At 55.7% G+C, this 27,793-nt stretch overlaps 1 protein-coding gene across 1 annotated transcript; it reads right to left on the bottom strand.

Moving 5' to 3' along the window:
• Positions 1-4,068: 4,068 nt before the first annotated feature.
• On the bottom strand, positions 4,069-24,280 carry SLC22A2 (solute carrier family 22 member 2). Its single transcript, XM_081094673.1, has 11 exons — positions 23,543-24,280; positions 21,558-21,661; positions 18,644-18,798; positions 16,023-16,191; positions 15,606-15,720; positions 14,245-14,351; positions 12,143-12,357; positions 10,994-11,102; positions 10,358-10,470; positions 8,698-8,797; positions 4,069-5,235 (listed from the first exon to the last, which is right to left on the bottom strand). Exons 1-11 carry the CDS (start codon positions 23,951-23,953, stop codon positions 5,169-5,171), a joined length of 1,665 nt encoding a protein of 554 aa, XP_080950799.1. The 5' UTR covers positions 23,954-24,280; the 3' UTR covers positions 4,069-5,168.
• Positions 24,281-27,793: the final 3,513 nt, after the last annotated feature.

Genomic DNA, 27,793 nt, shown 5'->3' on the forward strand with positions numbered 1-27,793 from the left:
TGCGATACGTGTTTCTGAGTGTAAGTAAACCGTACACCCAAAACCTTCTACTTTGGGTACTCGAGACAGAACTAGAAAAAGAATCACAGAATAAGCCCCAAGTAAGAAAAAGGGGAATCAAGGTAAGAGCAGAAAATCATGAGATAGAAAACTGTGATGAAAAGGTAGAGCTGCATACGTGTGTGTGTGCGTGTGTGTGTGCGCGTGTATGTGTGTGTGCGTGCGTGTGTGCGTGTGTATGTGTGTGTGCGTGTGTGTGCGTGTGCGCCCACGTGATAAACATTAAAAGGAAATGAGACGAAACCTGGAATAGTTGTTACGTTTGGTGTGATGGGGATGGACCAGGGGTGGGTTAAGGAGAGAAGCCTTTATTGGTGACCCTTGTATCTTATATGTGCTTTTTTGTGTATCAAATATGCATAACAAATATGTATATTTAAATAGATGCATCATAGAAAATAGGGGAAATGCCAAAATTATGGAGAAGAAAATTAGGACTTCACGTCTCAATCTTAACCCTGCCTCTCTTTTAGTCATTTTGGGCGAACTGTTCTACAATGTCTTAGTTCTTTCCTTGCTTCTGAAAGAGTGCTTGTACCTGAACCTGTTTTTGTGATTCCTGGTTATTTGTGCACAGAAATTATTGCGTGTGCTGCAGGGTGCCTCAGAGCCGATAGGCCCGCCGGGATGTGTGCCCCTGTACGAAGTCTCCGGGCTGCTGAGCGTGTGGGTTAGTTTGAGGTGTGTCTGCTTTCTGTTAGATTACTGTGGGTAATTTGCATGGCTCTACTTCTCACATTCCTTGTGCAACCGCTGGCCCCATGTCTAATTAGCTGGCTTCCCCGCCCCCCCCCAATCTCTCTCTCATCTCCCTCGCTCAGAGCCTCCAGCCCTTGGCTGCCCGCTGCCCCCCTCTGCAGCTCCTGCGCCCACACCTCAACCCCAGGGGCCCGGCCTGCACGCAGCACACTCTCCTTTATCCGCCGCAAATCCTGCCGATTCTTGCAATTGTAGCCAAGTGTCAGCTCCCGGACACTGTCCCCGCTCAGCGGCCGGGCCCAGCTCTGGCCTTGGGAGCCTGGGCGCGCTTCCCACTCTGCACCGTCCATACCTGGTACGTCCTCTCCCCCGTGACCACAAAGCCCCGTCCATCCGAGGCCTCGTGTGACGCTGGCATTGTCATCCCCAAGCAGGAAGGACCGCGTAGAGAAGGTCGCCCACGGTCGGCGCTGCGGGTGGCACTCTGACGTGAGAGGCACTGGGACCCACGGTGTGGTTCCCGGCCCAGCAGCCCGTCTGCTGCTCTCACCCCGAGGCCCCGCTGGGCTTGGCTCCTGCCCCCCTGCCCGACACGAAAATAGGCCCGAACATCTGTGTTGCGGGAAATACCGTGTGACGTGCCACGTTTTCCCGGGAATGAGAGATGATTCTGGCAAACGTGCAAGCGAGATACGAACATGGGCTTTTCAGAATTCTTCCCCTGACACCTGCAGAGGATAAGCCTTAGTCCCCGGCAGCGGGAGCCCCCGGATGCCTACGTGGTGACGTCTGTGCTGGGAAGGTTCTGGAAGAGCCGTGGACCTGAGGCTCAGCCCGGCCTGGTGTTCAGAGGCTTTGCTTTCAGGGGCCTCTGGGTGCCCACCCACTCAGTGATGAGGCCCAGGGTGCCAGGGTGGAGACCTGTTCCCATACGCAGCCGGACTGGCTTCCAGGATCACGTCCCCTGCCCATCCTGACGCCCTGGCCGAGTGCTCAGACTCCGGGCACTAAAGCACTCAGCTTTGGACGAGGGGCCACAGGGAGCTGGCTGGGCATGAGCGGGCCCTGGGCTCGCCAGGAGGCCTGGGGGTGGGTGGGGGAGGAGAGCGGCCCCGGGACGGACCCGAAGGCACAGCCTCACTGTGTCAGGATGAGCCCTGCTGAGGCTGTGTCCTGGTGCCCTCCATGCCTGAGGGGAGGCATTGATAGTTAGAGATTTGTTATGTTCTACACCTGCCAGGGGAGACGTAGAGTCAGGTATTAAAAAATAAAATTCATGCCCGGTCGGCGGGGCTCAGTGGTTGAACGTCGACCTATGAACCAGGAGGTCACGGTTCAATTCCCGGTCAGGGCACTGGCCCAGGTTACAGGCTCGATCCCCAGTGTGGGGCGTGTAGGAGGCAGCAGATCAATGATTCTCTCTCATCACTGATGTTTCTCCCTCTCACGCCCATTCCCTTCCTCTCTGAAATCAATAAAAACATTACAAAAATTCAACAAAGTAATTTGGAGATCTCAGTGGCATCGATGTGTTGACCCCAATTGTGCGGTTTATAGACCCTAGATCAGTGATGGCGAACCTATGACACGCTGTCAGAGGTGACACGCGAACTCATTTTTTTGGTTGATTTTTCTTTGTTAAATGGCATTTAAATATATAAAAATAAATATCAAAAATATAAGTCTTTGTTTTACTATGGTTGCAAATATCAAAACATTTCTATATGTGACACGGCACCAGAGTGAAGTTAGGGTTTTTCAAAATGCTGACACGCCGAGCTCAAAAGGTTCGCCATCACTGCCCTAGATTCCTGAGTTTGGGCATTGATTTCCTGGGTGTGGTCTACTCATGGTTTCAAGTAGAATATAAATGTGTGTTTACTCAGCAAAATAGAGACCACCGCAGGTGTTCAAACAGAAGCAGTTTCATCCAGACGCTGGGACAAGCGCGCTGTGCCGCGAGGAGAGGGTGCTGACAGGCCGGAGGCCAGGGGCTGCCGGGCGCCGCTGCCGTCCTCACCGCAGTTAGAACTGAGCCGGGACGGAGCCCATCCCGCCGGTCGGTCGGCCACGGGACCTCTTCCGGACAGAGGGGACGCGGGCTTCCTGCTCCCCCTTCCTGCCCCCGGCGGGGCTCGGGGAGCCGTGGGCAGGGCCAGGGACGGGAGCTGCAGGTTTGACCCCTGATGTCAGGGGAGGCCCACGGGGACGGGGTGTGCTCTTCCTCAGGAGGACATGGAAGAGGCGCTGCTTCCAAATGGGGGAGACCCAAGGACGAGGATGGCGTGGGACCTAGGAAACGGGATTTGCCCCGAGAAAGAGGCTGGAGGTGGTCAGTGAGGGGAAAGGAGAGCACGGGCAGCAGGTGGGCAGCAGCCTGGAGACCGCTGGCCGCGGAGCAGGAGGCCGCAGGCTCCGGGGCAGGTCTCTGGGAGGAAGGTCTCTGGGAGGAGGGTCTCTGGGAGGAAGGTCTCTGGGAGGAGGGTCTCTGGGAGGAGGGTCTCTGGGAGGAAGGTCTCTGGGAGGAGGGTCTCTGGGAGGAGGGTCTCTGGGAGGAGGGTCTCCTGGAGGAGGGTCTCTGGGAGGAGGGTCTCTGGGAGGAGGGTCTCTGGGAGGAAGGTCTCTGGGAGGAAGGTCTCTGGGAGGAGGGTCTCTGGGAGGAGGGTCTCTGGGAGGAGGGTCTCCTGGAGGAGGGTCTCTGGGAGGAGGGTCTCTGGGAGGAGGGTCTCTGGGAGGAAGGTCTCTGGGAGGAGGGTCTCTGGGAGGAGGGTCTCTGGGAGGAAGGTCTCCTGGAGGAGGGTCTCTGGGAGGAGGGTCTCCTGGAGGAGGGTCTCTGGGAGGAGGGTCTCTGGGAGGAGGGTCTCTGGGAGGAAGGTCTCTGGGAGGAGGGTCTCTGGGAGGAGGGTCTCTGGGAGGAGGGTCTCTGGGAGGAAGGTCTCTGGGAGGAGGGTCTCTGGGAGGAGGGTCTCTGGGAGGAAGGTCTCTGGGAGGAGGGTCTCTGGGAGGAGGGTCTCTGGGAGGAAGGTCTCTGGGAGGAAGGTCTCTGGGAGGAAGGTCTCTGGGAGGAGGGTCTCTGGGAGGAAGGTCTCTGGGAGGAGGGTCTCTGGGAGGAGGGTCTCTGGGAGGAGGGTCTCTGGGAGGAGGGCACAGGAACCCACCCGGGATATGACGTGTTGGGGTGCATCGGGGGAGGGGAGGTGTATGTCTGCCTGAGGTGGGGGACGTGGACAATGAGTACTTTGAGAGCCAGCAGGGGTAACGAAGGCCCCGGGAGGGCAGAAGGTGGAAGGAAGGAGCGTAGCCACAGTTCACCAGGTGGCCCAGCTTTTAATAGTCATTCCATGGCATGAGGGTGTGAATGAAGGTCGACTATTCGATTTAATAAAAATGAGATAAAGCGTTAAGGAAGAGAGGAGAGAAGTTGTGTGTTGGGGAGAAGGGAGAGGTGAGAAGAGCGAAATCTTCATTGTTTATATTTAAAAGCTCATAGGTGATCATCAAAACTTAAGAATCAATAAATGTTAACATAAGGTAAGTTATTTAGATGCATGAAGATGAATCAAAGGGAAAAGATGGCTAACCTTGTTGAAAATGACCTCTGGGGAGTGGGCAAGGCCGACGAGGGTAATGTCTGTTTTTCAGTAGAGGCCTCGTAGTCTTAGCTTTACAAATCTACTCGCTGCATTCCTTTGGTAAAATATGGGCACAACATTTTAAATCTAACAACTGAGGGACATTTTTGTCGGACTGGACAGTATCAGCTGTGGTTTAATGAGGCCACACAGACGCTGCCCCTGCCAAAGGCTTCTGAGGGCTCATGTAGGAAGCACATGTTTGCACTGTCCGCTCTGCACATGGGCCGTGGTGGATGCTCAGGTGGCAGTTCCCGATCCCTGTACTTCAGATCCCTTAAGGCCTAATTCAGACAATAACCAATGTGTTTTGAACCTTCTTTACATACGATACCAAAAAGCTAAAGTTCTTGACATGTATTCCGGACAGCTTGATATGCTTCGGATGTTTTCTTTCTTTAAGAAAACAGGCTCTCTGCTCCCAATTTTATTGCTTTTTAGATCTGTTCTGTTTATCTGGTTCACAACCCGCCTATGTGCCTTGAGTTGATGTCCATGTGAAGAATGGAATAAAATAAGGAATGCGGAGATGGAATAAAAATCCCCGCAAACCCAAGGCCATTGTCCGAGGACAGCTGGGGAGGGGTGAGCTGGGGGGTTGCAGGATCTGGTCCCACAGGCGGATTGTGATACCGTCGTGCAACAGCTCCCCTGGGCCGTAGGTCTGGGTTAATGGGGTTCAAAGAGAAGGAAGGGTGAGGTGTCTGGGCTTTGGGATGAGAGCAGGACTCTGATTCCAGCCTGGTGTTGTCAAAGCAAGTCCATCGCGGGTCTCTCTCAGTTTAGTGGGATGTCTTGTTTCTTGACTGGGAGGTAAATCTTCTTTTCTTTGTTTCTTCGTGGTCTGAAAAACAGAGTTGGAGAGGGGAGAGGAAAATCATGAGGAGCTGGGTACCAAAGGGAAGGGGATGCTAAGTAAACACAACAGGAACGGGCAGGCTCGCCCAGCATGAGTCCCGCAGTGAGTTCCAGGTGGCGACCCTCACTAAGGAAACGGGAGGAGCTCGGTGAACAGCTGGTGTGGCTGCAGTGCTTCCTGAACTCCGTGTAAGCCTGAGACGGGCCTGACCCATTACTGAAGGTGCTCTACCCTCCTCCGTAACCAGGAATGTGGGAAGTGTCTAAATCGAATCCTTTTTAGTTAAAAATGAGGATTGCGAAACCTAGACACCATTGTCATCAGTTCTCCAAATAGGATGTGAGAATTATTTTTTACCGAAGTTCATTTACTTTTCAACAATTGGATAAATGAAAAATCTGTTCAAAAATTTGTTCGAATTGCACGTGTCTGAACCATCCTGTCTTTGTGGATACCAGGGTGTTGCTGATTCTCGTGGGAAAGCTGTTTTCTTCATTTTGCTGTGCTCAGACATGGCCTCTCGACATGTTCCTGTTGGTGGCGGCCTTGATTTGCTGTGGGTATATGTGTACATCCCTGAGCTGCACTTTCCTGTCTCACACTATGCAGAACATACTTGAAAAGTCGGTTTCCCATAAAACACCTCGGCCCCCGTTTTCTGTTCTATGGGACAGCGGTGAGGACTTTCGTGAATACTAACAGCGGTCACTGGACACGTACGAAGTGCCAGGCACGTTGCATGGCTTTCTCGTCTGGTCATTACAGGAACCCAGGACAGGAACTGATGTCCCCACTTCCAGATGGGGAAACCGAGGCTTGGCGTTAAGGCCGCATGGAAGGAAGCGCGAGGGCCTGTCCTGCCGGCCGCGCGGCTCCCTCCTGACGGGCGGCTGGGGCAGGCCTGGGGCCTGAGGGAGGAGCACCGTGGAAGGCGCTCAGCATGCACTGCAGGCGGCCTGGTGCGCACCTGCTCGGCGCTGGCTTTTGGACAGGACGTTGCGCGGGATACAGTCTGTCCTCAGGGTGGGGGGCGGGTGCTCGTGTGCAGGGGACACTGCACTGAGATCGGGGGCTGGGGGACGGACATCTGGATCCAGGACCTCAAGCTGCAATGTCTCCATGCACCAGGCACTAGAGAACAGGGCATGCGGGAGTATGGGGTACGGGGGGAGGGGGGCGGGAGTGGGGGGGAGGACATGTCCTCCAAAAAGCGGAGCCGTCACTCAGCTCCTGCACGTTGTCAACGAGAGGAAATGCCTTCTCAGCGTTACCCAATCCTCTGCTTGTTTATTTATGTTACCAGATGCTGGAAATTCAGTGGATCTACAATTTCCCCCTTAAAAGCTAGCGCGCGGGCCAAGCTAAGCGCTGAGACGCTGGCGTCCTGCGGCTGCCAGTGCGACCTCTGGCTGAATTCAAAGGCCTCGTCCAACTCTGAGCTCCAAGCTGCAGGAGCCCAGGCGCTGCGAGGCCTCAGGGTGGCTCCGTCCTGAAGGTGCTCAACTGCACGCTTCGTAGGATGGGCAGACTTGGCCCCAGGGGGCCCCACATGGAGTCTGGATAAGATAATAAAACTGGCGAAGCATACGACACAAAGCAAACTTGTGGGGCATATGCCATCCACATTTCTCTTAAATTTAAAAAAAAGTTTACTTATTGCCGAACCGGTTTGGCTCAGTGGATAGAGCGTCGGCCTGCGGACTCAAGGGTCCCAGGTTCGATTCCGGTCAAGGGCATGTACCTTGGTTCCAGACACTGGGGGGGCATGCAGGAGGCAGCTGGTCGATGTTTCTCTCTCATCGATGTTTCTAACTCTCTATCCCTCTCCCTTCTTCTCTGTACAAAATCAATAAAATATATTTAAAAAAAAGTTTACTTTTTAAATAGGTTTGTGCGGTTCAACATCCGGAAAGTACCAAAAAGTATGCATTGAGCCCAGCCGGCGGGGCTCAACGCTTGAGTGTCGATCTATGAACCTGGAGGTCACAGCTCGATTCCTGGTCAGGGCACATGCCCAGATTGGGGGCTTGATCCCCAGGGTGGGGCGTGCAGGAGGCAGCCGATCCATGATTCTCTCTCATGGTTGATGTTTCTCTCTCTCTCCCTTCCTCTCTGAAAAAAAGAAAAAAAAAGCATGCATCGAAAGTCTCCTCTCACCTGGTACCCACAGCCCCCAGTCCACGGCAGCCCGTGTCACGGTGCTCGCAAAGCCTTCCAGAGACACAAGCAAATATGCATATATACCTCATGCACATGTATGTTCTCACTCTCCCCCACAAACGTTAGACTTACACTGTTTTGTGCTTTTTTCATTAATAATGTGTCTTAGAGAACTTTCCTTAGCAGTGCATACAAAGCAGGTTCATTTTTTTTTTGTTGTTGTTGTTAATCCTCACCTGAGGATATTTTTTCCGTTGATTTTTTAAGAGAATGGAAGGCAGGGGGAGAGACAGAGAGAGTAGCATCTATGGGAGAGAGACACATCAACCAGTTGCCTCCTGCGTTTGACTGAAATTGAACCCGCGGCCCTTCAGTCTGCAGGCCGGTGCTCTAACTACTGAGCAGCTGACTAGGGCTGCTGCATTCTTTTTAACGGCCACATGATATTCTGTTGAATCACGTACCATAATTTATATAACTGGTCTCCCACTCAACAGGCATTTGGGTTGTTTCCAGTCTTTTGTTATATTAAGAAAAATTACCTTAAAGAATCGTCTTGCACATAGTTTTGCATATGTAAATTCTGGAAGTGTGGAGTTGCCAGGTAAAAGGATATACCCCTTTGCAATCTTTATTCTATTGTCATATCGCCCATCAGAGAGGTTTCCAATCTGGAATGTAGGCCCCTATCTCCCCGTTCTCTCCTGACACCGATGTCCCCCAGTGGTGCGATCACCAGCCATCCCAGCGGCTGTCCGAGCAGTGAGTGTTTGCCCTTCTCTTATTCGGAAGGAGGTCGAGCTTATCGCCGTGTATTTCAGACCCGTTTTTGTGTTCGCAGAATTATCTGTTCAAATCCTTTGCTCATGTTTTCCTGTTGGGTGGTGCTTTTATGAATTGGTTAGAGCTCTTTCCACGTTGGGGACGTTAACCCTTCGTGGAGGAGTGCATGTTTTCTCGAAGGCTGTGATATTATTTAAGCTTGGAGTCATTTTTCCAAGCAGAATTTTAATTCTCGTGAGGGCAAGCTCATGGATCTTTTTTAAGTGGGTACCGGCGTTCGGGCCGTAGTTACAAGGCCCCCCTGCACTGGGAAAGCAGAAGGTGTTCTCCCGCAGTATCTTTCTTACTTTCCGGTTCCTTTTCCGTACTCTCAGGTCTGACTCTGTGCGAATGGCTCTCTCTGTGCGGTGTAAGGTCTACATCCTCCCTCATCTTCCCTTCCTCTGCCCCAGAGCTGGCCGAGAGCACGTAGGAAGCAGTGCGTGTGGGAATGTCAGCTCGTACCTCCGCAGGTTCTCAACCTCCTCGATCGTCTCTGGCAGGGTCTGCCCTCTGGTCTCTGGCAGCAGCAGCACCAGCCCTCCGGCGACCAAGCCAACCGCCGCTGAAAGGCAGGCACATGGGAACCACCGTGAGAGGGGACACTCAGCTCGGCCGGCGTGGCTCCGTGGCTGAGCGTTGACCTCTGAACCAGGCGGTCACAGTCCAATTCCCGGTCAGGGCACAGGCCCGGGTTGCGGGCTCCATCCCAGTGTGGGGTGTGCAGGAGGCAATTCTCTCGCATCATTGATGTTTCTATCTCTCCCTCCCCCTTCCTCTCTGAAACCAATAAAAACATATTAAAAAAAGAAGGGGACATTCTGGCACTATAATTAGAGCTCCCTTATCCCTTAAGATTTGTCTGTGTCGTTTCCTCTCCTTACGCATTTCTCTGCCCTCTGACAGCCCTACTCTCCACCATAAATATTGTGCGGATCCCAAACTCCGCTGGAGTACAATTCCTTGTAGGGAAGTGAAACACTGCAACTCACATTTGAGTCGAGTTTATTCTAGGCGAGAACCTTGCCATAATATTAAGATACTTTGGAGTTAGAAAATAGCTGTAAAAGAAAAAAAAAACAACTCTAAGAAAAGCAGGAACAGAACCCTGCCAACACAAAGCACTTAGCGAGGAAAACGGGGTCAGAAACCTGGCAAACAAAGTGATGGTTTGCTTTCAAAAGGGTTACTGTGTATGTAACAGCTTTCAGAAGCATAGCTGGGACTTGGATTTCGACGAATTCAGGTGTTTCATCCATTTTTCTTTTTGCTTTGTCTCCAGCTCTAACTTTTTGTATATGTTGGGAGTGGTGGTGGGGGTGGGTAGCAAACTTGTAGTGTTTTTGTGTCTTTAAAATTCCCATTAAAGTTTTGGGTGCTAAGGTTATATTTGTACTAGTGGCCCGGTGCATGAAATTCATGCACATTAAAAGGGAATTCATTAGAGGAAATATTTTAATATTGCTATTGGCCTTTTCTCTCTAATAGAAGTATCTGGCTGGCCCACCCCCATTGGGTGACACCAAGACCTGGCTGGCCCCACCCCCGTCGAGCTCCGCCAGGGTGGGGGGGGGTGCAGCCTCGGGGGGCGGGGCCTCAGGTCCCCGCCCCGGCCCGGTGCCACGCAGCTTCAGGTCCCTGCCGATCGGTCATTATGGCGTCACGGTGTGACGACCATTTGCATATTAACCTTTTATTATTGAGATGCTTTAGGCTGGTAACATTGGAACAGCCTTTCCTCAAAGTGGTGCTGTGGAGGGTTTGTGTTTCCCACATCTGCCTGCAGCGAGGGCAGAAAGAGGGAGCCCTGTGCCGGGGAGATTGCGGAGGGCGGAGCAGGAGGAGAGAGCGGGGCTCCTGCGGGGAGCGTCCTCCCGTCTCGAGGTCTGACACTAACTTTGTGCCTCTGCGGGCAGGTGGCCTGATGGCTCCCGCACTGGAGCCGTGGCAGCTATGACAGGAGCACTCATCCTGGTTTTACTAAGACGAGTTTAACTGATGCAAATAGCGCCACTCACTACTAGTCGTGCTAGTTGTTACTCACAGGCACCTGTTTTGAGGTCGAAGAACGAAGGCCCCTAGATAAATAGGTTTTCATTCAAAGACACCTCAGAGGGTTTCTCACCGAAAATCACCAGGGGCAGCTCCTGCCAGATGCCGGTGAGCCTGTACACCAGGAAGGGCGTGAGGATGCCGCCAATGTCGCACATGGAGGAGCAGACGAGGACCCCGAGGTTCCTGCAGCAGAGAGTGGGGTTGACCTTTCACCTTCTCCCAGAGCAGCCGTGTCCCCAGCCCACCCTCACGGACACAGTCCCCCACACCACGGAGGTGCCTGTGACCTGGGAACAGCCTTCACGGTATCCTCAGCTCACACACGTGACACACGGCACACATTTCCTTTGTATTCTGTTATACTTGTTGTCTATTAATGTTCTTGAAAGCTTTAAATTGGGGGTGATTTTCACTTTCTGCTTTCACCCTGGTGTCCCTGTTTCTCCGGCCTGTTGCTGTGGCTTCAGTCCCAGTCCCAGGGCCCTTAGGTAACCCTCTCTCGATGCAGTGCCTCTCATCTCAGCACAGGCTCTGTTCCGCGCCCCCCCTTCCCCCCGCCCGCAGCTGCTGGCATGGGCTGTGACCTGGCTCCTGCCCGGGAAGGCGCCCGCCCTCTCTGACCTGTGTTTCCGTCAGTGAGGCGTCTGCTGCTGGCACCCGCGCTTCTAGCCAAGAAGCACCCAGCATGCAGGGGCGCGGGGCTCACCTGATGAACGTGGGGTACAGCTCCGCGTTGACCAGACAAACCATTTCGTAGGCCATTGTGATCCCCATGCGGCCCAAGCAGGTGACTGTGACTCGCAGCCACTGCAGGTCTGGGGGGAAACACACATGTGCACAGCCCTGGCTTTGACGTGTGGGGTGTGGAGGGAGGGTGGCGGGGGACAGCCCACATGCCCGCGCGGGACAAGAGAGCAAACTTGGTTCTTCTCCAGAGTCAAGGCCATGTCGGCAGGCGCTCATGCCTGTTTAACTTCAGACACAACTCGAACAGGCTTTTCCCCCGAGAGCTCCGTCTCTAGTGACAACAGAATTCTACCCGTGGCCAAGGCGGCCAACTTTCGTCTATAGAGTCACACGAGAGAAACAGCTGCGTGTGGGCATGTTCGGAACAGTTGCTAATGACCAAAGGGTTCAGGCAAAGCTCCGTGTGCGAGAGGACCTGTTGGACAGGTTTTGCTCCCCCTCATTGAGGAGGTGTTTTGAGAGGAAAGAAAGGAGCTGGAGGCCTGGTCACTGGCAGCAGTCGCTCAGGGTTGCTCATTAGTTTCGCAGGACGATGTGGGGAAGTCACGGGAGTTGCCTGAACCGTGTCTGGGACGTGCTGGGTAAGACTGGACCCTGGGCCTCCTCACCCAAAGCCCATCCCTGCGCTCCGGGCGGCCAGGTGGCTTGTAGCATGGCCCTCCTGTGTTATTGGAGGACGACTGGGTGTCATGATACCATGACAGGCAACCTTTGGGTGCGAGTGTCTTTTTAAAAAAATATTTTTATTGATTTCAGAGAGGAAGGGAGAGGGAGAGAGTTAGAAACATCAATGATGAGAGGGAATCATTGATTAGCTGCCTCCTGCACACCCACACTGAGGATCGAGCCTGCAACCCGGGCATGTGCCCTGACCGGGAATCGAACCCTGACCTCCTGGTTCATAGGTCGAGGCTCAGCCACTGAGCCACTCCAGCTGGGCGCTGTGAGTGTACTTAAAGGCATATGTGTTGGTCATGAAGTTCCTGGATATTGGGTTCATTCCACCTCGATCTGGGTGACAGATTACGTGGTCTCCCTCTCAGAGGGCTGTGATACCCCTCTTCCTAGGACCTTGGCAAGCGAGATCCTCGCTTGGCCTGGCACTTACCTTCAGGGATAAAAACCGAGGCGAGACAGGCCGCCCCCGCCACCATGTTGGATCCAGCCCAGGGGTAGCGGCGGCCAATGCGGTCAATGGTGAGGACGATGAGGAGGGCAGCTGGGAACTCCACCAGGGCGGAGTAGAAGAAGTCCAGGTAGACGTTGCTCCCCGCGAGGCCCATGTGCATGATGAGGCCCTGGTAGAGGACAGAGCCGGTGAACCTGGGCCAAGAGGAGAGCTCAGGTCAAGACTGGAGGAGCAGTCACGGGAGGGGGCCTTCTGGGAAAATCAGGGTTGGCCCTAAGTCACCCTTCTTTTGTCGTCTTATTACTACTACTACTAGAGGCCCGGTGCACGAAATTCGTGCACAGTAGGGTCCCTAGGCCTGGCTGACAATTAGGGCTGATCTGTGGGGTGATCGGCGGGGTGATCGGGACCCTCCTTGCACCCACCTTGGCTGGACTGCTGCCGCCAGCTCACCGGCCCTGCCCCCTGCCGCTGCCAGTAACCTCCCTCTGTGGGGCGACCAGCAGGGCAATTGGGGTGGTCCCTGCTCATACCTGCCTTGGCTGGCCTGGTGCCGCCTGCTTGCCGGCCCCACTCCCCACCACCTCTGCTCAGAGCCTGCGGCCTGGGGGCAGCTCCTGCATTGAGCATCTGCCCCCTGGTGGTCAGTGCACATCATCGCACCGGTTGGTCAATTTGCATATTAGGGTTTTCTATAGATAGATTTCCTCCATCCATTGCTGTTTCACTATCTGACCAGGTGGCGGCCCGCTGTGGCCTCAGCACCAGGACAGGGGAGAACCTAGGAGCGCAATCCCTGGCCACGTTGGAAAGGCAAGAAGACGTGGGAGCGGGATTGATTTAGTAAAACTCTGCAGGTCCTTAGTGGCTGCTGCTTCTCGGTGGCCTCCTAATGCAACTGAGATAAAGGACTGACGGCTTCATTCACAGTTTAGGAAGCCGGAGGGGCCCATGGGCACAGCTCTCTCCTTAATGACTTCTCCTGCCGTGATGCAAGGAATATTTTGACACTGTTTCTAGGTGTGTTGACGGAAAGTGTCCCCTGTCTTAATGGGGAATATGAGGACAGTTTGCAAGAGCTGCAATTACTCAATCAAAGAAAGAAGAAGAGTGAGGCCAGAGTTCACGGCTGCGTGTTTTCCATGCGATATGGTGAAGGTGCCCAACTAATCCTCCACGGGCTTTGCCGTGCCAGGGACTGTGGCTCTTCAGGTGCTGGTGTGAGTCAGCCCGTGGGCACTCACGGCTGGGAGGGCCCGGTGCGGAGCCGCGGCTCAGCCCTCAGGGCAACCTGCAGGCCGCGGGCGCCGTCGGGCCCAGGCCACTGGCTTATTCTTGTGGCTCATTCTTGTTCAAAAGTGACTTCTCCAGGAAGAAGAGCCAGAGCGAAGGCCCTTTCCCGGCCAGCCCTGGGCCGTCAGGAGAGAGCGACAGCGTCACGGCTGAGCTGTTCCAGGAGCTCTCAGTTTGGGCCGCATGTTTTTAAAACGGTGGTTCCCAAGCCCTTCTCCCGATGAATTCAGCGGTATCCTTGGTGGGGAGGGGTCTGGCCTTGAGATCTAAAAGCCTCCCAGGTGATTCCAAGGTGAAGCCCAGGTTGGGACCGTCCTGCGCGGCTTTGGAAGTTGACGCCAAATCTGCCTGAGGAGGATGACGCCAGGGAGACGGCTGTCAGTGGGCCCACCTCGCTGGGCACCGTCCACACAACACCGGCACTAGGCTGTGTTGGAAGGTATCTCGTTCCCTTCCACAAAGTGAGTGACTGGATTGAAAGAATTTAGAAGGATTTTATTTTACTTATGTTTTATTTTAAAAAATATATTTTTATTGATTTCAGAAAGGAAGGGAGAGGGAGAGAGATAGAAACATCAATGATGAGTGAGAGAGAGAGAGAGAGAGAGAGAGAGAGAGAGAGTCATTGATCGGCCGCCTCCTGCAGGCCCCACACTGGGGATCGAGCCCGCCACCCGGGCATGTGCCCTGACCGGGAATCGAACCGTGACCTGGTTCACAGGTTGACGCTCAGCCACTGACCACGCCGGCCGGGCTGCAGGGATCTTAAAGGGAAGAGCCTTCCTTACCAGTTGTACATCAGGATCAAGGTGTGCTTCCTTATCTGCGGGGTTCGGACCAGGTCCAGGAACGAAGGGTTCAGCTTCTCGCCGACTTCCTCATCGGGTCTGAGGCACTACATGCGAGAACCATTTGTATGTGGAGCGGCCGTGTCCCTGCACCTCACCGGGCGCGAGGGAGCAGCAGTCGTCCTGCCGCCTGCTGAGGGCTGTCCCGCCAGGACTGGCTCAGCCCGTCACACCCCCTCGCTCCTCCCATCTTACAGCTGTCCCGGGAGTGGGGTTCTGGGGTTCCACCCACTTCCCAGGAGAGGAAGCTGCAGTCCCGGGATGACCCAGGCACAGACATAAAGGGGCGCGATCTAGGCAGAGCCCGGTGGGGGAAGTCGGGGCCCCACGATGGCGTGAGTGACCGAGGAGCGAGGGGAAGAAACCTCCCACGAGACCAGCACTGACCAGACCTCATCGCGGGGGTGTGAGCTGTGACCTCTGGCGGGCAGGGGCCCACACGTGTTTCGGTCCTGACCAATCTCCGCAGGGACCCAAAACCTAAGACCGGGACTGTCCAGGCATTGCTGCAGGGATGTTTTCCCAGCCCCCCGAAGCCAGAAGGGAAGCGGGGAAGGCCTGCGCCCCCAAGTCCCCATGGGAAACGTCCTGTAAAATCTCGGATGCTGCCGGGTTACCTGTCTCAGCTCCTCAGTCAGAAATGATTGACTCTGATTTCGACATGATTGCCTAACAAGCTCGCTTTCCCTTTCCCAGCCGCTGTGGGATGGAGGTGCGAGTAAAGGGGTGAGTCCGCTGGAGGCAGAGTGCAAGGCGGAGGAAGGCGCCCCAGCCCCGCTCCGCTCGAGAAGGCAGGCTGCTCAGAACGGCTCGACACTTCCTACCCAACGTCTTAAATTCTAACAACTGATCGATCGTGTTGGAAAATCCTCTTTCCTGATCTGGGAATCTTCCCTCTGGGGGAGCCTCCCTCTGTGGGGATGCAGGTGGACGCACAGGTAAAGCAGACATGGGCGTGAAGGCGGGGTGCGGGGAGGGCGGTCGGCGTGGGGGGTTGGGTGCAGGGGTGGGGGACGGGGGCAGCACAGGCCTGAGGTGCCTCAGCAGAAGCTCCTCATGTGACTTGCAAATGGCTGTTTGGTTTCCTCAAACTAAAAGGGTTTATGCTTCCCACCTGTCTATGGCCATGGCACCTTCCCTGCAGGTGAGCATGTTCCCACCCGTTTGAAATGTCTGACAGGGAACCATGATTCCTGGTCCCATGGAAGCCCCTGTGGCCTGCGGCGGGCCCTCTGATGGCGCGGTTTTCCGTGCCCTCCATCGCCCGCCCCCCCCCCGCCCCCCCTGCAGCACTGGCTCACCTGGAGCGCCGCGGGCGTGGCCTTGCCGTTCTTCCTGGAGATGTGCCTCATCACCTGCATGGCCTCGGCGTGTCTGTTCTGGGAGAGCAGCCACCTCGGCGACTCGGGCACGCACCTGGGTTCCGTGTCAGTGCCATCAGTGCGTGAGCGGAGGGGAACCCCCAGGCCCTGCCCCCCATGGCCACACCAGGTTTCCACGAGGGACCTCGCTCAGAGAGGCACCTCCAGAGGAAATGGAGTCAGGCAGGGGCTGCACAGCCCAGGGAACCTCCCGCAAGCGCCCGGGAAGCTACACAGCGGCCGGGCCTGCGGTGGGACAGGAGTGAAGGACCCCGGGGGGCAGAGGGATGGTGCGTGTCAGGGGAGGGAGAGAAAACATATGGCAACTGGTTTCCTTTTTGCTCCAAACGGACGTACCAATAATAGAGCAGGAAGCAGAAGTTGGGCAGGGTCACCGCGAACTGCAGCCACCGCCAGTGGGGCAGCGCGTAGGCCGCCCCCGCGAGCACCAGGAGCCCCACGGTGAAGGCGACTTGGTAAGCAATCCCCACGGTCCTGCGGTAGCTCAGCCCCACGAACTCCGTTACTGCAGAGAGAGCCACGTGGTCAGCGAGCCGGACCGCAGGCAGCTGGCTGGCCAACCACGGCCAAGCCAGAATGCCAACCTCACCGTGTCGTCCAAATTCTAGACCTTCCTATACAGCTCCCTGAAACTTTAAATTGTTCCTTGAGGCCTGTTTTAGAATGATTGCTATGGTGTTAATTCACATAAAGATCCTATAATCCCATATTAGATGGGGTGGTGAGCAACATGTTTGATTCCCAGAATAATTTCAAGGATAGAGGCAGTTGTATTTCTGATCCATGCGGAGTTTTGATGTAGAGGAACGAAGCCAGTGATAACTGAACACCGGAATACGTGAGTCTAGTGCTGAATCTAGGTGGTAGGTGGCTTTTATGTAAATGAATGCCTCCATGTAACGCGCTCTCTACGCGAGTTAAACATTCTCCTGGCCGTCCTGTTAATGTGTGTCCATGGCTCGAAAAGCTCTCGGTGGGTTCCCCTGCCTGGAGTTGGCAGGTACAGGCTCCCACACACTGGTGTTTAAATTCCCTGGAACTTTGCAAGCTGGTTGCTAAACCCACTGGCACCTTAACATCTGTCTCGGTGGGAGTATTTATAACTCAGAGGTTGGAAAACACTATAAATCATGGTTTTCGTTTTCCACGGGCCGGTTCACCAGCACCCCCAGCGCGCGCTAAAATAGTCAGCTTCCCTCCCCCCCGTGACTACATCACGGCAGACGAACGGAATCTGCGCTACAAGAATTTAGGGAGTAGTCATTCCCATATCGCAAACGCACTAGAATTGAAATTCAGATACTCCACAAGTCACAGAACTTCTGTTTAAAACGTTTGGGGATTGTGTCGAAGACTTCAACCCGTTATAAACCAAACAGAAATGCACCCTAAAAATACTGTCAATGACCCCAAAGCACCTTACAGCAGAGTTCAACCAGAGGAGGCGAGTGCCCCCTCAGGAGAAACGCCCGTCCGCCACGGAAGCCTCCTCCACAGGCAGGCCTCCCGCAGGCCGTGCGAGGGACGGGCAAGAGCGGAGCGGAGGCTGAAATGGCTTCAGTTCCCACCGTTCAGTTCCACACAGTGCGTGTCCTGCAACCGAATTACCGCTCGAATAACTGGGTACGTGGATTCCTTTGTGGCCCAAACATCGTTAGGTGTCTGCCGCGACAGGCAGCCAACAGCACCCGCGCCACCCTTTCCTCATCTCCCAGAACCGCCAAGTCCGTGTGAGCAGGCAGAGGTTCAGGCACGGAGCCTAGGTCTCTCGTGCGCCGTGAGAGCTTTGCTATTGTTATTTCAGTCTCACGTGTCCCCCTCCCTGTACCTGGACGCTGTTCAAAGGCCGCTGAAGGGGAAGCAATGCCCGGGGCCTGTTGATGGGGGCACTTGTGCTGGTGCCGCCTTGAAGGTGCTGTGCTTCTAGAAGCCGAGCCTTCTCCTGCGCCCATGGAGCGGAAGCCCAAGCCTGGCTGCTGTGAGTGGATGTAAGTGATACTCCTGGGCCTGCCGCGGGCTGGGGAGCCTCGACCAGTGGTCGGCAACCTCATTAGTCAGCAGCCAAATATCAACAGTACAACGATGGAAATTTCTTTTGAGAGCCAGATTTTTTAAACTTAAACTATATAGGTAGGTACATTGTTATTAACTTCATTAGGGTCCTCCTAAGCTGGCCTTTGCTAAAAACGTCCTCAATCTGATGGAGGTACATTCGCTGAGGTCGACCCCTTCCAACGCTTCCATCCTCAACTGGTGCATGAATCTCGTGCGCCTCCCCCGCGCTTCGTATCCCAGGAGCCCGCCTGCCCGTCGCCCGATCGACACCCCCACTTCTTCTAACGCCACTTCTTCAAAATAGACTCGTCCAGGCCAAAAACCGACTTCTGCGCATGGGCCACGAAGTTTCAATCGCACAGTATGTGCGCACCCGCACGTGGTATTTTGTGGAAGAGCCACACTCAAGGGGCCAAAGAGCCGCATGTGGCTCGTGAGCCGCGGTTTGCCGACCACTGGCCTAGACCAACCAAGCCCTCGCGCTCTCAGCCTCCTCTCATGTACATCGAGGCTAACGGTGCTTTGCTGGGATGGCTTTCGGCAAAGTATCAAAGTCCCTCATAAACCTAACGCATCTCTCGGCCCGGCCTTTTCTTCATGGATCGGCCTGGCAGGCTAGATTTCTCCCCAGGTCCTACCCCCGGGCACAGAAAGCAGATGCCTAAGGAGTTCCGTAAGGAGCCGGATGGCGCGATGCTGACCCCCGCTGCCGACTCCATTGTGTTCTTTATGGGAGGGACGCGCGCTGAGCGGACCGACAGGATTTTAGGAATTCCTGACGCAAAAAAGACACCCGTCTGGACGCTGTCTGGAAGGCGGGTCCCTGTGCCTGCCCCCCACCACCTGCCTGCATTCTGGCAGCACCGACCCTCGCTCTCCCCGCTGCAGTCACAGCCTCTTACTCAGGATGTAGCCGATCACCCAGCCTGCCTTGCTGACCAGCCCTTGGACCAGGCGGAACAGCAGCACCCAGGGGTAGGTCGGGGCAACGGCCATGAGGACTCCCGACGTAGCGTTGATGAGGATGGTGAGCAAGAGGCAGAGCTTGCGGCCGAACCTGCGAGGAGCAAACAAGGAGAGGGGAGAGGGTGAGATTCCATGCGCGAAGGCTGTGGAAAGTCATGGAAGTTACGGAGCTCTAACGTCTGAATTATGGGCGAGAGCCCGGCTCAGGTCCGTCCTGGTCAAGACTTTCCACCTGTGACTCTGCGTGTGTTTTAGGCACAGAAGCCCATTCACCCGGGACCAGGGCACCGCTCAGTCCCTCGCTGGGAGGGTGTGAGGGCCAGGGTCATTCTTCGAGAGTCTAAATTCTCACGGGGTCCCCAGGGGGGTCATCTGTACATTAACACTGGGGAAGCACGGCTTTCATTTCACTGAGCCTCAGTTCGCTCCTTTGAAAAATTGGGAATGATCAAATCTGACACAAAGAGAGGGAGAAACAGCGATTTGTTCTTCCACTTATGCATGCATTGGATGATTATTTATGCAGGCATTGAATGATTATTTATGCATGCATTGGATGATTATTTATGCAGGCATTGGATGATTATTTATGCATGCATTGGATGATTATTTATGCAGGCATTGGATGATGATTTATGCAGGCATTGGATGATTATTTATGCAGGCATTGGATGATGATTTATGCATGCATTGGATGATGATTTATGCATGCATTGGATGATTTTTGCATGTGCCCTGACCAGGGATCGAACCTGCAACCTTGGTGTATCGGGATGACATTCTAACCAACTGAGCTCCCCGGCCGGGGCCTTAGCTCTCCTTTTGAAGGCTGTGCTGACCCTAACTGACATACGAGGTGTGGGGGTGCCCATCGCAGCGACTGGCACATAGGAGACCTCGGCTTGGAAGCGCCCACATGGCTGGGGAAGTTGGCTGGGGCCCACGGGGACCTAGATTCCGCTTTGAGCCGGTTCCATCCATTCTGGGAGGCCCCGGCTTCTGAGAGCTCATTGTTATATTTCCAGACACGCTGTGAGCTCATTGTTAAACAGCCATCAAAGTTAAATTATATGCTTATAATTAGGTAAATTACACTTAAAAACACGTGTAAGTAATAAATATGTAAAATGCATCAATTCCCAGTATGTCGCGGTGTTTGACCGCTATGGATGCTCATGAGGTTATTTGTGACTTTCTGTGGTGTGTGCGGTGGGAGCACACAGGATGGCACCTGTCTCCAGCCAACCCCGCGCTCAGTGGCCTCAGCTCGGTAGCTTGCAGCGGGCCATGTGGGAGTGAGTGTTCACACCAGGGCAGCAGCAAGTGCTGCAGATCGGGGCCTTCCCCTCAGAGCCAGTGTCCAACACGGATCGAACACGGATGCAGCACTCGGAATGACTGATGGTTGGAACAAAGAACCTGGACTTGGTGAGAGATTCCTTTTTGGGGTCAGGTGATCCTCAAAATCACCCTTCAGGAGGTCGTGGGTGATGAAATAAATTAGATACCTAACAAAGTTTATTTTCAAATTCCCTAGCATCGGTTCTTCCTTCCTTCCTTCCGCCCCCCCCCCCCACTCCTTTTCCTTCCTTCCCACTTTCCATTTGCAAAGCTGACCTCCGGCGAGGTGACTCGGTGTCAGACTCAGTATTTCTACTTACAACTTTTCCATAGTCTCCCCTCCCCCATCCCTGCTTTTCTTTGAAAAGATGCTGTAATTGTCTGTCAGGTCATATTTTTAAAAAATCTCACAGAAAACTATTTATGTTGGTTTATTCTGTAGCATAGAAGAGATTTCGATGAGTTTCTTGTATAAATCTGAAAATTGTTCAGAAATAGGCATTAAGTATGCAAAATATAAATTGCCTTTTTTGAGCCCGGGGGTGGCTATCTTATCACACACTCTTACCTGCACCCACAAATAGAACAGGAAAAGAGGCAAAGCCAACAGAACTCCAGACAATTTAAGAGAAAAGAAAAGAAGATCGAGTGCAAAGGAGGGACCAGCACCCTGGGGAGAGCCATGAGTAAGCAGCTCTGCCCGGGACTGAAAGTACGAACAGTAACGGGCCCACGCAGAGGGCGGATGACGGGATGACCAGCCAGGCGTGCAGTGTCAGGAGAGTTAGAACCGGTCTCCTGCCTTGAGTGGGATGAGAATCATTAGCTCGCTCGCTTAACCAGCCGCGAGGCGCAGCCGCCTAGCTGCTCCCTTCTGTCCGGGCGAGTGTCAGTGTCTGCACCACCCAGCGAGGGAGGGGGAGGGGGGCCAGGCGCCAGCAGGAGGGCCACGCGCTGGGAGGAGCCCAGGGGACTCTGGACCGGCCCCTCCCCCCAGTGCGGCGCGCCTGACTTAAGGGGTCACCGCCAAACAGCCATCCTCAGCTCTGAGGCCACGAAATAAAAGCAGGTGACCTTCCTCGTTGCCGCACGGGCTCCCACAGCGTCCCGGAGCAGCCTTTGAGAGGAGCTGAGCACAGAGTCCCAGGAGGGGTGTGGTGGATGGAGCTGCTGGTGCACCAGCCTCTTAACACCTTTCCTCCCCCTCTTCCCCTCCCCTCGCCCGGGTGGATGGTGAGGAAGAAGGACTTGGGCCAAACCATCCATTACCCTCCCTCTCACCCTGGGCTTCTGCCTAGCCCCTGGGCAGAAACACTGCCAACTACCGAGCCCTCTCTCCAGGGCCCAGAGGACGGGAGTAACCCAGGGGCCAGGCTTGTCTCTCGCAGAGGAAACCTGAGAGGGCCTAGGCAGCGCTGCGAGGCAGGCATTTGAGTCTGTGGACTGTGAGACGCCTGGTTTCCAGCAGGGACAGCTGAACCCAAGTGCTTCGGAGCCCATGGCACCCACCTGTCTGCTATGTAGCCGATCCCCATGGAACCGACAAAGAACCCCACGTTCACGGCTGCCTGAACCAGGTCCAGCATCCAGGAGTTGGCACACACCAGGTTAAACTGCCGAGGCCGGAGGGGTCCCGCGTCCGGAGAGAAAGGAAACAAACGGTCAGGCCCGCCTCGGCCTGGGGAGCTCCCCTCGTGTCCCCGGCACGGGGCGGACCCCCTCGTGTCCCCGGCGTGGGGCGGACGGGCCGGGAGGCAGGAACCCACTGTTTTCTTGCCATTTGTTAAGTTTCCCCACACGACCACAAGATTTGTCCCGCAGTCTGTTTAGCATCCTGCCTGGCAGTAGGTCGTTAGGCTAAACTCCGTTGCTGGCTACCTCAGCTGAAATCGGGTAGTCACTTCATTTCTGCACAGAACAATTTCCCTTTCTAATTTTAGTGCACAAATAGGTGTGTGAACAGGACACAAAAGCTGCCTGGAGTAGGTTGGGTTGTTCCTTGTCTCGTTGCTGTCTCTTTAAGGCCGAGGCCGGGGTCAGGGTGGGGGTGGGGGGGTCTTTTTTCCTGCCAAGGGCCACTTGGATATTTATTTACTTATCTATTTACTTATAAAGACCACAACCCGGGCATGTGCCCTTGACTGGAATTGAACCTGGAGCCCTTCAGTCCACGGCCGACACTCTATCCACTGAGCCAAACCAGCCAGGGCCCGTTTGGATATTTAGAACATCATTCGCAGGCCATACAAAGTTAAAATCAACTTTAAAACTAGCCTGCTCTATTTGGTCAAACATTTAATTAGAACTCACCCCTAATGCCTTGGCAGGGCCTTGTACGGCCCTCGGGCCGGACGCTCCCCACCCCTGCTGATGTCTGGGGGACTGACTGGGGGCATCTTGCTGAGGCTGTGACACTGGCTCTCTCTGGAACAGGAAGGAGTGTGGGAGGAGGGCCGGGTGCTGGCCTGGAAGGCAGGCGATGCCGCTTAGGGCTGACTGCTAATCCTCTCACGCCGCAGCCGTGGGCGAAACTTTCCCCTGCTCCCTGGCCCTGTTTCCTCATCTCTGCGGGAAGGAGGAGTGTGCCCCTCTGTAAAGCCTCATCGCTGTGGGGGGCTAAGTCTGTGACCTTCAGCGTTTCATGCAACTGCGAGACCATCTGAGGTCCTAAAACAAGGCCCCTCGCGCTGAAGGTCTGTCCACAGGAGCCACCCAGAGCACATCTCTATTTTTTTGTTTCTCTATATTTATTGAAATGAGATTAGATTGCCATTAGATGCTAATGTTGCCTCTGGTGTTTAGTAACATAAGGGCACCATCGCATCAGCTCCCACCCCAGCTGGCCAGCAGGAGCAGTGCAGCGAGTCCGGCAGGCACCGCTCGGGTGGGCCCGCAGGGGACCCTCCGCACTGCGATGGGGGAGTGGAGGGGAGGCAGGGCGGCCAGAGGGAGAGGAGGCTTGAATCTTTCCCTTCCCTGGCATTATTTCTGGGAACTGTCATTGGCGTTTGCTTGTTTCTTACAGCTGGGAGTTGCATAAGTGAGAATCATGAACGAATCTGACTGGGTTTTAGCTAATCCACTCACACTCCAGACAGATAAGAGGCTGCCTGTTTTTGTCAGAAACCAGGATTTTCTAAGATACCCTGAGTCCAAAGAGCATGCCTTACTGGCTTCTTCCATAAGAAAAGCTACATTATTTTTTAAAATTCTTAACCTTTATTGTTGAAAGTATTACATAGGTCCTCCTTTCCCCCCATTAACCTCTTCCCGCGTGCTCTCGTCACCCCCCACCTCCGCCCTCACCTCCCCATTGTCTGTGCCCACGGGTGATGCATAGATGCAGACAAGCTCCCTGGTTGATCTCTTCCCACCCACCCTCTCCTGCCTTCCCTCTGAGGTTCAACCGTCTGTTCGTGCTTCTGTGGCTCTGGGTCTATTTTCAATCAGTTTATTGCACCATTTGCTGTCGGTTTAAGTCCTGCCTCACTCACCTCGGTCACGATGGAGGAGCCGGGCGTGTCGTACACCCAGCCGTGCCCGCAGGGGCCCAGCGGCAGGAGGCTCCTGTTGGCGGCCAGGCCGGCCAGCGGGTCCACGCAGTCCAGGCCGCTCCGGTTCCAGTCCACCTCGTAGCTGAGGCACTGGCGGGGGAAGGCCTCGCCCGCGGGCCCCGGGCCGGGCACGGTGAGGTTCAGCTCCTCGGCCGGGCTCCAGCCGCAGCGCTGGCTCAGCTGGGCCACGCCCGGGCTCCGGCAGCGGTGCTCGGGGGTGAGGCCCAGGAAGACGATGCCCACGTAGATGGGGGGGAACGAGGCTGAGAGCAGAGCGAGGAGGAGGAACGTTTGCTTCTGGAAGAAGTTGAATTCCCCGACGTGCGCGAGCACCTCGTCCACCGTGGGCATGGTGGCTGCGGGCAGGAGGGCTCCAACGCGCTTCCCCGCGGCCGCGAATGTCCCCGCCAGGCCGCGGCCAGCTCAGCACAGCTCGGACCAAAAGTCCAAGTGTGAGCGTGAGCTCACTTCAGAGAGAGCCGCTCTGGTGCAGCCCTGCCCGCGGCCCGGCCTCCAGCCGTGCCTCCTCCGCCGGGTGCTGGGCCTGCTGCTCCCCTGACCGCTGCCCTGCCGTGCCCTCAGCCAGGAACCGCCAGATGTGTCGATTGCAACACCGCTCTCGCCAAGCTTGCCACTGCCTCCTACCAGCACCACAAACAATCCTCGCTCTGTGTCCCCGGGCGAGAAATCTGAGCGCTCACACACCGCTGGCCTGTTAATCTTTCCCCAGTAACCTAAGTGTCCGGGGAAGGAATACTCTCCTATCGCGCCCGCTCGGCCCCCTTCCTCCCGGGGCTGGGGGATGCACAGGCTGGCTCGCCTGGTGCCATGTGCGCCCTGGACTGGGGGCAGAGCCTGGTCTGCATGAAGGAGGTTTGCAGACTCTACCCGGGGCTCGTGCCACAAACAGCGCACGTGCCCTGGTTCCGCACTGCGGCTGCTCGTTTGGGTTTTCGTCTGGGTTTTCCAGTTCTACTTTTTTTAAGAAAATATGTTTGTTTGTTTTTATTAATTTCAGAGAGGAAGGAAGAGGGAGACAGAGATAGAAACATCAATGATGAGAGAGAATCATGGATTGGCTGCCTCCTGCACGCCCCCCACTGGGGATCCAGCCTGGCACCAGGGCATTGAACTGTGACCTCCCGGTTCATAGTTCCATGCTCAACCACGGAGCCGCGCCGGCTCATAAGAGTAAGAAGCAGCCCTAACCGGTTTGGCTCAGTGGATAGAGTGTTGGCCTGCGGACTGAAGGGTCCCAGGTTTGATTCTGGTCAAAGGCATGTACCTGGGTTGTAGATTCCCTGGCCCTGGTCGGAGTGCATGCAGGAGGCAACCAATCGGAGTGTTTCTCTGTGTGTCTCTCCTGCCCCTCCACTCTCTCTAAAAATCAATGGAAAAATATCCTTGGGTGAGGATTAACCAAAAAATAAAGAAATAATAATAAAAGCAAGAAGCAGGGTGCCCGTGGGGACCCGTCAGGCCCCGTGTGGCCTTTGCCACGGCCGAGGGCAGGCAGGCAGGGGTCTCTGCTTCCGAGGTGACGCAGCGTCACAGACTGAAAGTGCTGGTTTCGGGGAGCGGTGGCTCATTTCTGTAGCCATCGGAAGGTTGTGCGGGGAGAGAGGCCCGGATGATGGCCCGATGGGTGCGGCACAGATGGGTGTGGCCTTGAATTTGGAGACGCTTTCCAGTTCTTTGCTCAGTAGCTCTCTAGATGCAGAAAAATTTTCCAATGAAAATGAAAAATTTTTTTAATAAAATAAAGGCAGATAAGTAATCCCAACCAGTGAAAGGATGAGGCAATGTCAAGCAAGAAACGCATACCTTAACCTCCACTTCCTGCTTGGAGTAGATGTACTTTTCCTTATTCTTCCCACTGGGTCCGACTCAGCACCCTGGAAGCCGTATATGAAATAACCATAGGATGACTGGACAGGGAAGTGTGTGTGGGGGAGGCACACTGGCTGGGAACTCCGGGGTGTGACGTGGGCAGGGGTTTCTTCCTGCCAACAGACCCAGGCTGGGTGCTGGGGAAGTGACCTGCCAGAGGCACCGGGAACGCAGCCCCCGAAAGCCCCCCAGAAGCCTGTTCTGTCGAGAGTCCCGGGAATAAGAGAGTTTTCCAATAACCCCTGTGGGCATCTCATTTCTCTTTTCTTTTAAATGTTCTGGTCAGTCTCTGGTTAGCCGCAAATTATCCTTGTCTCACACTATCTCCAAGGATGCCGGCGCTCCGTGAGACCTGACACTGCGATGAGAGCCGCTGTCGGCACTCTGCGGCGAGGCCCAGCCCTTGGGGCAGCAGGGACGCTGTCCCCAGCTGGGGACCATCAGCAGGACCAGATGTCACCCAGCCCAACCTCTGAGAATGTGTGATCCCTCAACCAGATCCTTAACTCACAGCCGCCCCACCCGGCGTCCGCCAGCTCTGCAGCCGACACGTCTAATGAGCGGAAAACCCGGTCTCCTCGACCCAGGGCCTTCTTCCCGAGGGGACACCTGTCACACGGCGGAGATTTAGTCGGGTGGTCGTGCTGATGTGGCGAGACTGAGGTGGCCTGTGGTTTCTCCTGAGAGTCAACACGGCCGTCTATGGCTTTGGTCTTAGCACCGTGGCCTCCACCGGCAGCCTCTTCTCCGACCCTAAGCGCCACCGGACAAACCCAGAGGAGGAGAGCAGTGTCCCAGCCCATGGCAGACAGCGCGCTGGGAGGAGAGGGAGCAGGACGCTCACACCTGCTGAGCAGCGGTGCTGGCCTCAGGCAGCCTTGGCGGAGCTGCGTCCCCCTGACCCGCAGAGCATCCCACGGGGTGGGTGTGAGTGGTCCTGACCCGCAGAGCATCCCACAGGGTGGGTGTGAGTGGTCCTGACCCATAGAGCATCCCACGGGATGGGTGTGAGTACCCCTGACCCATAGAGCATCCCGCGGGGTGGGTGTGAGTCCCCCTCCCCTGACCCACAGAGCATCCTGCGGGGTGGGTGCGAGTGGTCCTGACCCGCAGAGCATCCCACGGGGTGGGTGTGAGTGGTCCTGACCCATAGAGCATCCCACGGGGTGGTTGTGAGTCCCCCTGACCCATAGAGCATCCCGCGGGGTGGGTGTGAGTCCCCCTCTCCTGACCCGTAGAACATCCCACGGGGTGGGTGCGAGTCCCCCTCCCCTGACCCACAGAGCATCCTGCGGGGTGGGTGCGAGTGGTCCTGACCCGCAGAGCATCCCACGGGGTGGGTGTGAGTGGTCCTGACCCATAGAGCATCCCACGGGGTGGGTGTGAGTCCCCCTGACCCATAGAGCATCCCGTGGGGTGGGTGTGAGTCCCCCTCCCCTGACCCACAGAGCATCCTGCGGGGTGGGTGCGAGTGGTCCTGACCCGCAGAGCATCCCACGGGGTGGGTGTGAGTGGTCCTGACCCATAGAGCATCCCACGGGGTGGGTGTGAGTCCCCCTGACCCATAGAGCATCCCGTGGGGTGGGTGTGAGTCCCCCTCCCCTGACCCATAGAGCATCCTGTGGGGTGGGTGTGAGTCCCCCTCCCCTGACCCGTAGAACATCCCGCGGGGTGGGTGTGAGTCCCCCTCCCCTGACCCACAGAGCATCCCGCGGGGTGGGTGTGAGTCCCCCTCCCCTGACCCACAGAGCATCCCGTGGGGTGGGTGTGAGTCCCCCTCCCCTGACCCATAGAGCATCCCGTGGGGTGGGTGTGAGTCCCCCTCCCCTGACCCGTAGAACATCCCGCGGGGTGGGTGTGAGTCCCCCTCCCCTGACCCACAGAGCATCCTGCGGGGTGGGTGCGAGTGCTCCCATTTCACAGACGAGGACACTGAGGGTCAGAGCCATCGGGGCTTCCTCAGTGTCAGCAGCCGGTGGAGGATGAGTCGGAACCTGAGGGGAGGGGTCCCCACACTTCCCTGCCTTCTGTCATTGGCTGGAAGTGTGTGGGGGCGGGCGAGTTAAACAGTGACCAAGGCCCTAAACCTGCCTGTGCTCCCCGGGACCCAGGGTGGTCCTGGCGGCCGCTCACCAGGAGCCCTTATGCATCTGCGCCCCGATGTGACTCCATTTCAAGACCAGGTCTCCGTGCCCCGAGCAAGAGGGCGCAGGTGAGAGGCAGGAAGAGTACGGAGACTCGGGCCAAGCAGAAAGGATGTTGAAGTCCCTGTGAGTCACCTACGAAAACGATCAGATAAGG

Source organism: Myotis nattereri, assembly GCF_964212035.1.
Source record: "Myotis nattereri genome assembly, chromosome: 6".
NCBI lineage: Eukaryota > Metazoa > Chordata > Mammalia > Chiroptera > Vespertilionidae > Myotis > Myotis nattereri.